Source organism: Salvelinus fontinalis, chromosome 3 (genome assembly GCF_029448725.1).
Source record: "Salvelinus fontinalis isolate EN_2023a chromosome 3, ASM2944872v1, whole genome shotgun sequence".
Lineage (NCBI taxonomy): Eukaryota > Metazoa > Chordata > Actinopteri > Salmoniformes > Salmonidae > Salvelinus > Salvelinus fontinalis.
Window position 1 is genome coordinate 38,540,909 of NC_074667.1, and position 10,386 is coordinate 38,551,294.

Here is a 10,386-nt window from a genome sequence, read left to right on the forward strand (position 1 = left end):
TCTGACAGTGAGGTGGAAGAAGAGGATGAGATTGACCCTCAGCCAGCCCCAAGACCAGCCCGTCAGAACCAGCTAATCAGCAGCCTGCAGGAGAAATATGGATGTCAATTTTTTTTTTAATTTGATGGTCTTCTTGTCCAAGGAATGAGCAACCCTGCATGGCTGACAATGTGATAAGGATGCAACCAGGGCCGACGCGGATGTTACTCATGTGCAGGACATAAAGTCTTCTTTTGAACTGTTCGCCCCAGACACCATCCAGAAAATAATTCTGGACTGCACTAATCTGGAGGGAAGGTGTGTTTTTGGAGAGAGATTGAAGGAGATGGACAAAACTAATTTACATGCATACTTTGGGGTTCTTATCCTTGCTGGTGTTTTCAGATCCAATGGGGAATCCACAGAATCCTTGTGGGATGCAGAAACTGGCAGAGAACTTTTCCGTGCAACGTCTCTGGAACACTTTCACATTATTTCCAGGATTATCTGCTTCTATAACTGAGATACCAGACCAGCTCGGCGGCAGAGAGACAAGCTAGCTGCAATCAGGTCAGTGTGGAACAAGTGGGTGGACCGCCTTCCCCTGTTTTACAACCCTGGGCCCAACGTTACTGTTGATGAGCAGCTTATGCCATTTAGGGGCCGCTGCCCCTTCAGGCAGTACATACCGTCGAAACCCACAAAATATGGAATATAGATCTGGGCTGCCTGTGATGCTGCTTCATCATATGCACGAAACTTGCAAGTGTATATGGGGAAGCCAGGTGGAGGAGCCCCTTACAAGAATCAAGGGATGCGGGTTGTCCTGAACGTGACACAGGGACCCAGTGGCCACAATATCACATGCGATAACTTTTTTTACTTCGCACAAGCTGGGACAGGAGCTCCTCAAGAGGAAGCTGACGATGGTTGGAACAGTACGAAAAAACAAGCTAGAGCTCCCACCTGTCTTCTTGCATTCTTCCTCCCATTGCTTCTCTTATTCACCTGCATTTGTACTGCAGCACTTTACCAGACTTACATGGATAGTTACGTAATACTATACAGAATGAACAGTAGGCTAAGAGACCAAGTATGACAACATGTGTCCCCGAAAACATGCTGGTTACTCTCCTCACTACAAACACTTGTATAGTCACTTCTTCAAAGTTAAAACCTTAGTTTTACCTGCCTTAATCAACAAATGTAGGAAGATACATTGAATAACTTTCAAAGATGATAAATAATAATAAAGATACAGTAATGTTGTTTGAAAAACAAGCAACTAATGTCATAGCAACCACCGTCCTTAACTGACCCGTGATAAGGTTCTGAAGTGAAACAACTCTGTGATGTTGACATGCACACTGTGACTATTGGAAATGTACAGTACAACCCCTGGCACAAGTCTCACATTTTGCTGTTATTGGCCATATACCACACCCCCTCGGGCCTTATGACCCATAGTGAACCCCAAAAAATAGTGGTCACTCTCACATGCACATTATTTGAAATTATGACATCATTACACAAGAAAGAATTTCAAGTGGCATCTATCATCATTTACTGAGTCAGATGTGTCCAACTGTCTACATTCCCCTATAAAAGTCAATACTCTCTCAAAATCAATTGATTATCAGATTTACTGTAGGATTCCTTGTTACAGTTGTCTTAATCAGTCATTACATTCTATATTTGCTTGTTGCATAAACAAGACCATAGATACATTATGATGATATGGAAAATAGGGAGGAAGATAAGGGGGGAAAGAAGAGGAAGTTAAGCAAGTAACAGTAATAATAGATTATCACTATTGTAAACCTGTTGCTATTTATCTACATAACAGACACTGTCCAGTAGTATGCAAAAAAGACTGCATGGATGAAGTGTGACTTTACAGCAGAGCAGTGGCTTGATAATGTTCCCTGCCCCAGTTCCCTTTGGACAGAGAGACAGAGAGAGGGAGAAAGGGAGAGAATGAGCGAGAGTGGTGGAATGGGATCAGAGTGCGTGTGAGCAGGAGCCAACCCAATTAGAGGAGTATATTCTCAGCATGGTGTGAGAGGAGTAGTGGGGCTGGGGGCCAGGGTCTGGGGGTCGGGGCACATAGGAATAGACGGGACAGAAATAGATCCCTGAGTGTCACAGTGCACACGTCTGTGTCTCCTGTGTGTCAATACTGTAAACTGACTGCAGCAGGTCCTGCCCGACAGACAGATAGACAACTGGCACACAACACGGACGGACGGACGGACGGACGGACAGACAGACAGACAACTGGCACACAACACGGACGGACGGACGGACGGACGGACGGACGGACGGACGGACGGACGGACGGACGGACGGACGGACGGACGGACGGACGGACGGACGGACGGACGGACGGACAGACAGACAGACAGACAGACAGACAGACAGACAGACAGACAGACAGACAGACAGACAGACAGACAGATAGATAGATAGATAGATAGATAGATAGATAGATAGATAGATAGATAGATAGATAGATAGATAGATAGATGGACGGCACACTACACAGACAGGCTACAAAGGAAAAAACACAAAGCAAAGCAGTACAATTGGTCATCTAAGATTCCTAGATGTTTTGACATTGCTGTTGACTTCTTTACTGAACAGTACAGTCCATCAGATAACTAAAGTTTTTTATTGCAATCCCAGTTGAAGTTGAAGAATGTATCCCTGGGGTATATGTACGGGTCACAGCAATTTCCCTTGAAAATGAACCAAATGTATCACAAAAGGAGTTGCTTCACAAGTTTGGCCCTTTCGCCTACTCTATCTCCGAACAGATCCATGCTCCAGAGAATTGCAGTGTTTGCGAAAGGCTAGAAATCCCAATGAGGCATTTGCATAATTTGAACTGCTAGGGCAGTTTGTAGGTATAATTGCCTAAGCCGATACTGTAGGTCCAGAAACAAATTAGTAGCTCAGTTTGAGACAATTTTAGAACCTGCAACTATGCTCTTACTTCTGTTCTACTAAACATGGGCAGATAGATTTTAATCTCAAACTGAGCTTTGAATCTACCTGGATTCTAAATTCTAACAGGCACAACTAGATGACACAACCAGTAATTACGAGGTTAAGAGGATGCATCAGATCAGCAGAATTTACACACTCTCTTGACAACATCACTCTGGAACAAAGAAATCACATTCATTTTTAAACCCTGAACCATTATTTTCCTGAGACAGAAAAATAATTGGCCAGTCAGTGGAGGAAATGTAATTCCATACCCCTATTTTACTGGGGATATACATGCATCACTGGCCACATAATCTGTGCTGTCAGGAGGAATTGTTCCTTTACACCAGCATATGGAATGTGTGTGTGTGTGTGTGTGTGTGTGTGTGTGTGTGTGTGTGTGTGTGTGTGTGTGTGTGTGTGTGTGTGTGTGTGTGTGTGTGTGTGTGTGTGTGTGTGTGTGTGTGTGTGTGTGTGTGCTGCATTATGTTTAATCTAAATTGCTGACAACTTTCTTTCAAGTTTTGGTTTAGAGATTAAATTGAGTCCGATAGTCCGTTACCAATAATAGTTCTGAATGTACTAAGCAAAATAGAAAACACTGTCACGTTCTGACCATAGTTCTTGTGTGTTTTACTTGTTTTAGTGTTGGTCAGAACGTAAGCTGGGTGGGCATTCTGTGTTGTGTGTCTAGTTTGTCCATTTCTATGTATGCCTGATATGGTTCTCAATCAGAGGCAGGTGTTTGTCATTGTCTCTGATTGAGAACCATATTTAGGTGGCTTGTTTTGTGTTGGGGTTTGTGGGTGGTTGTCTTCTGTCTTTGTGTTCTGCACCAGATAGAACTGTCTCGAGTATCAAGGTTGTTGTTTTTTATTTTGTATAGTGTTCACGTTATCGTCTCTTTGTTTATTAAACATGTTGAACACTAGCCGCGCTGCATTTTGGTCCTCTCCTTCACCAATGGAAGAAAACCGTTACAAACACATAAATTACATAATTTTTAGATACTGTCTAATTCATGAAACTTTATTTCACATATTTACAAAAAAATGACAAGTTCTACTTTTTTCAATTTGTTCTTTGCAGAGTAGAAGGCAGCAACATTATTTTTCTTAGAGATTGAGACATGATTGCAAACAACCAGTTCATATGTAGTGTGCGTCAACCCAACCCAGCCCACTCCATCCACACTCCCTCCACACTCCCATAGAAGAGCCCAACATCAGTCCCTGGCCAGTCGGACATTGATGCGACCGCAGCACTTCCCCATACTCTTAAAGAAGGGAGCGATGGCAATGTCCAATACACTGCCCCATACAGTCTGAACCCAGTGCATGTTGATCAGGAAGAGCTGAATAAATGGCATGATCAGCCTGGAAACGGACAAACAGACAAAGAGTGAGCACAAACAGGCTAGGTCAATGTCACTTTAAGATAATTTAGGGCTCTATTCAATCTGTAAAGCTGAATCGTTACAGATTCCAAGATAGAAATGTAAAGGTAACTTCCGATTGAGCCGACATACTGTATGCAGCGTTTACCATGAATGCAGTCTCCGCTAAAGTGGCAACATTGCCCTTTAAATTTAAATCTCGCTGTAAAGCTGAACTTCCACAATACGGATTGAATAGAGCCCTTGTACTATACACCATGCCTTGAAACCACAAGCACATTGTTCAACTCCATCAAACTGAAAACATTGAGTAGATCACGTCAAAGGAGTTCAAAGGTGAGAGGACCCACCAGATATGTAGGCAGCTGAAGACAGCGAAGAGGATCCCTGCTACCAGAGAGACGGGCACGGCCAGGAGGAGGGAGATGAGCCGGTAGCACCAGAGACGGGACACCTCAAATAGGGCGTGGCTCCACAGCCACACCTTATCGAAGCTCCGCACCGAGGGGGGCTCAGCTATCACGTCCTCAAAGGTCACCTCAGGAGACACAGAGTCTACAGTCAGTCTGGGCACGACCTGGTGGAAGCTCTCTTTAGCATGGGGCTTTAGTGAAGGTCTATGTATAGGTATGGTCAGAAAAAGGAGGTTCTCCATAAAAACTGTATTTTCTCACCAATAACATTCAGAACGGATGCAGGGGAACCATAGAACCATTGTAGCACTTACTGAAGTAACCACATTACAATGAGACTTAAGGCTCTATTCAATCTGTATCACTGAAGGTCAGCATTACTGTGTGATTCAAATTTAAAGTCAACGCTCCCGTTTTAGCAGAAACTGCATTCACAGTAAATGCTGCATATTTCAGCTTAATCGGACATTTCTATTGCCCAATCTGTAACACTTCAGCGAAACAGATTAAATAGAGCCTTGAAGTGGGAAAGGAGTACTGATCTTTGAGATGACACACAAGGCACAGTTCGAACTGTGTCCACACGAGGTCAGAATCGCTCAACACACTGCTTTCCAACATCAGATTCCACTTCGTTAGATGGCAGATCTCCCTTCCTATTGCCTCCAGATGTATGTTCAGTGTACCATTAAAGATATGGGCATTAAGATAAATGAGTGCTCATCTCAATAAAATCCTAGGCAGTTAATCCATACCACTGAACAATGTATACATTGTACAGACATTACATAACAAGTTTACCATTAATGGCTCATGGTGTACACAGCACTATGTATGCGACCGAAATATTTCCAAATGAGTTCCTATCTCAACTATAACATTTCCAGAGTATGTCAGAACATCATTATGTGATTGTTTCCATAGTGTCTCTCTTACTTCGTCCCTGTGTTTAAACCTCCCCTTCCGTTATCTGGAGTCAACAGACAGGGGATGTGTGGTACTGTATGTGGAGTATGTGCAAACACACGTAGTGCTTTTATGTCCCATAGAGTACTGTCTGTCTAAACCTCCACTTTACAGTGGCTTGCGAAAGTATTCACCCCCTTGGCATTTTTCCTATTTTGTTGCCTTACAACCTGGATTTAAAATAGATTTTTGGGTCATTTGATTTACACAACATGCCTAACACTTTGAAGATGCAAAATATTTTTCCTTATGAAACAAACACGATATAAGACAAAAAAACAGAAAACTTGAGTGTGCATAACTATTCACCCCCCAAAGTCAATACTTTGTAGAGCCACCTTTTGCAGCAAATACAGTTGCAAGTCTCTTTGGGTATGTCTCTATAAGCTTGGCACATCTAGCCACTGGGATTTTTGCCCAATCTTCAAGGCAAAAATGCTCCAGCTCCTTCAAGTTGGATGGGTTCCACTGGTGTACAACAATCTTTAAGTCATACCACAGATTCTCAATTGGATTGAGGTCTGAGCGTTGACTAGGCTATTCCAAAACATTTAAATGTTTCCCCACTTGCTTTAGCAGTATGCTTAGGGTCACTGTCCTGCTGGAAGTTGAACCTCCGTCCCAGTCTCAAATCTCTGGAAGACTGAAACAGGTTTCCCTCAAGATTTTCCCTGTATTCAGCGCCATCCATCAATCCTTCTATTCCGACCAGTTTCCCAGTCCCTGCCGATGAAAAACATCCCCACAGCATGACTGATGCTGCCCCCACCATGCATCACTGTGTGGATTATGTTATCGGGGTGATGAGAGATGTTTGGTTTGCGCCAGACATAGCGTTTTCCTTGATGGACAAAAAGCTACATTTTAGTCTCATCTGACCAGAGTACGTTCTTCCATATGTTTGGGGAGTCTCCCACATGCCTTTTGGCGAACACCAAACGTGTTTGCTTATTTTTTTAAGCCATGGCTTTTTTCTGGCCACTCTTTCATAAAGCCCAGCTCTGTGGAGTGTGTGGCTTAAAGTGGTCCTATGGACAGATGCTCCAATCTCTGCTGTGGAGCTTTGCAGCTCCTTCAGGGTTATCAGTTGTCTCTTTGTTGCCTCTCTGATTAATGCACGTCTTGCCTGGTCCATGAGTTTTGGTGAGCGGCCCTCTCTTGGCAGATTTGTTGTGGTGCCATATTCTTTAAAAAAAATTCTAATAGAGTAAATGGTGCTCTGTGGGATGATCAAAGTTGTAGATATTTTTTTATAACCCAACCCTGATCTATACTTCTCCACAACTTTGTCCCTGACCTGTTTAGAGAGCACCTTGGTCTTCATGGTGCCGCTAGCTTGGTGTGCGCCTTGCTTACTGTTGTTGCAGACTCTGGGGCCTTTCAGAACAGCTGTATATATACTGAGATCATGTGACACTTAGATTGCACACAGGTGGACTGTATTTAACTAATTATGTGACTTCTGAAGGTAATTGGTTGCACCAGATCTTATTTAGGGGCTTCATAGCAAAGGGAGTGAAATAATATGCACGTCCCACTTTTCCATTTATTTACTTTTTTACTTTTTTGAACCAAGTAAGTTATTTTTTTCATTTCACTTCACCAATTTGGACTATTTCGTGCATGTCCAATACATGAAATCCAGATAAAAAATCTATTTAAATTACAGGTTGTAATGCAACAAAATAGGAAAAAAATTCTAAAGGGGATAAATAGTTTTGCAAGGCACTGTACCTCACTGTTTACCGGGCTGTGCTGCTGTGTGTGTCAGTTACCTTTAGATACTTGTTGACTCCCCTTGGGTCCCTGTTCTTGACCAGAGACCTGGTGTCACTGTGGGTGGAGTCCTCCTCCTGAGCTGGTTCCTCTGCCTCTACCTCCACTACTTCCTCCAGTAGTCCCTCTGCAGTGTGTCTGCCTGGAGGGATCCCCTGCTCCTCTATGTCCTCCAGGTCTAGCCTGGTCTCAGCTGGTGTACGCCCCCTGGTCATGGTGTGTGTGCCTCAGTGGCATGCACCCTCACTGGGCTGGGAGAGCAGATGAAAGGGGTTCGACCACCATAGACCAATCCCACTCCTCTCGCCTCAGCAGCCCAGTCACTGGCACCTCGGTGGGACATAGTGGATGGGTGACTGCATCAGTGCATACTCCCTCAGTGGAAATCCCAAATTGGCTTTCACAGGCCCATAACTTATGACATTCTACAGCTAATTTGACCTGTGTGATAACTTTCCTAAACAAGGAGCTATTCACCACATTGTAAAATTTGCGAATGATATACCAAAAATATCTGAGGCATACGTGTTGATATGAGTGAGTCCATTGACAGCACTGCGCTAATCATAAACCTGCTTTGACCTGTAAATCATTACAAGATACAAAATACATAGTGAGACAATGATGTCTTAAGGGCATAAACAAATGTCAGTCAATGAATTTGTTCAATAGATCCACACCCAGCAGGTTTCATATGGATGTGCTGTTATTGTGTTGTCAGTGGCAGATGTCATGCCGTGGGTGTAATCCGCATCACCTGGTTGAACAGCACAGGAGACAGAGCTGACGCAGTTTGTCCATCAGTCTGCAGCTAGAAATGGAGCGCCAGCAAGCAACCTGTTCAGAGCCTTGTGATAGAGCTGTTGTATGGCTCCATAGCGCTCTCTGTTGGCCAAGACTTTGTACTCCGTATTTTCTATTTAGAGGCCTATGAAACATGATTGTCAAAAATGCAAGCTGACAGGGTGAATTATAATTTATGCACATCAATATTTTTTAAACTGTATGACTACCAATTGCTAGTTACTGTAAAGACTGCTCAAAGAGCAGCTAAATATACAGACAACAGTAATCATCAAATAAGCTTTGACTTGATGATTTAGTGTACTGAATTCTCCCCCTGGTATTGATGGGTGGATCGGTTTTACAGCAGCCATTCTAGAGGAGGGTATTGAGACTGGATGTGATGATTGATGTCTGGGGAAACCATGGTGATGGAGCGCACCAGGCAGCTTGGTGGGTGAGCAGCACAGACAGAGGCTTTGCTTTCAGTGCCTGCTATTTCTCTCTGCGCCAGAGAAAAATGATGTAGCCTAACTCAATCTGTCGTGGCTTGGTTTATCTGTCATATTATATAATCAAATCATGTGTTTAGCATGATAGAAACATTGAATTACTATTAAACAAGCAGAAGACCCTTTGTGGCTCACACCTTTGCCAGACACTACTCCATAGTATCTATGTAGATCGTCAAAGAGAGGGGCTGTGGGTAAGTACCCCCAGGTGGCTACAGGGCTAAATAGACAACTGTCTGAATTCTCTCTGAGCACATTTTCCCCTACCAGCTCTAGATTCCCAGGGTGCTTTAAGGGGAAAATCTGTTTTCTCCGACCTTTGGACCCATTAGCAGATCATCTTTGTGTGTGTGTGTGTGTGTGTGTGTGTGTGTGTGTGTGTGTGTGTGTGTGTGTGTGTGTGTGTGTGTGTGTGTGTGTGTGTGTGTGTGTGTGTGTGTGTGTGTGTGTGTGTGTGTGTGTGTGTGTGTGTGTGTGTGTGTGTGTGTGTGTGTGTGTGTGTGTGTGTCCGTCCGTCCGTCCGTCTGTCCATGCATCAGTCTGTGATTCTACGTCTAATGACCTGTTGACCGTTGTTTTCTACATGCCTCCTCCCGACTCAGGCCTGATTGGCTAGCGATCAACTCTAACAGAACCACTCTGAGGTCAAACTCCCTCCTCCCTGTGACCCCTCCATGGGGTTATGGATTAATACCCTTTGACCTTATAGAGACCCACATGAAAAAATACTATAGTATACTATGGTAAAAATACTATAGCATTCACTGTAGTGTTTTTTCCGGCAGACTTTACCATAGCATACTGTAGTATTTGTTTTTGCAGACTGTAATGTTTTTGCAGACATTACTGTAGTATTTACTATTGTGTTTTTATTTTATTTGACCTAGAAGTGGAGGCTTTCTCCTTGGAGAAATAATGATAGAGCACATTTTCCATAACTTGTAGGTAGTACTGTTGCCTAAACAGATAGTTCAGCACTTCTGCTCTTTTCTATAACTTGTATGGAAAACAATATGGTCTTTACATGGCATGTAGGTTACTCACAAATTTGGATATTGGGGAGGGGAATGGGCAGGGTATATGCAAATTAAATACTGTCGTATTTATTATAGTAAAACAAGTGTTGTGTTTTGGATATTTACTATAGTATACTACACTATACGACAATATTCTATAGTATGCACTACACTTGATCGAGGGATACTACAGTGTGTAGTATAGTATTATATAGTACACTACAGTCTCCTACATATAGTAAGTACTGTAGTATTTTATATTGAACTTTAATGTGGGAAAGCTGCTCAAATCAGAGATGGCAGATCTTTGCCAATCCAACTGATGAGGGAGGGTCTAATTGTTGCGTATCAGTACAGGGAAATAGCCTGGCAGCCAGACAGTGAGATGACAACGCAAGCCTGATACACTGCACTGCAGATCTGTTTCAATCAGCTCAGAGAAACAGTTGTCTCAAAAGGGTTCCCAAACTGTAACAGATACTGTATTTTGGGCCAGCTGTTCTGGCTGTCTAAATGGACTCCATTAAGTGTGTCTGTAAAAGGACAGGCAAATC

At 43.2% G+C, this 10,386-nt stretch overlaps 1 protein-coding gene across 1 annotated transcript; it reads right to left on the minus strand.

The window, feature by feature from the left end:
* Nucleotides 1–3,978: 3,978 nt before the first annotated feature.
* Nucleotides 3,979–7,760, minus strand: LOC129847327 (caveolin-2-like). Its single transcript, XM_055915086.1, has 3 exons — nt 7,521–7,760; nt 4,717–4,904; nt 3,979–4,346 (listed from the first exon to the last, which is right to left on the minus strand). The coding sequence occupies exons 1-3, from the start codon at nt 7,734–7,736 to the stop codon at nt 4,196–4,198; spliced, it is 555 nt and encodes a 184-aa protein (XP_055771061.1). The 5' UTR covers nt 7,737–7,760; the 3' UTR covers nt 3,979–4,195.
* Nucleotides 7,761–10,386: the final 2,626 nt, after the last annotated feature.

Excerpts from the sequence above, each read along its gene's own strand:
- LOC129847327 (XM_055915086.1), bottom strand. The coding sequence starts at position 7,736 with ATGACCAGGGGGCGTACACCAGCTGAGACCAGGCTAGACCTGGAGGAC. Across the intron at positions 4,905-7,520 it reads GAGTCAACAAGTATCTAAAG|GTGACCTTTGAGGACGTGAT; the intron begins GTAACTGACACA and ends GTGTCTCCTGAG. Across the intron at positions 4,347-4,716 it reads TTCAGCTGCCTACATATCTG|GCTGATCATGCCATTTATTC; the intron begins GTGGGTCCTCTC and ends GTCCGTTTCCAG.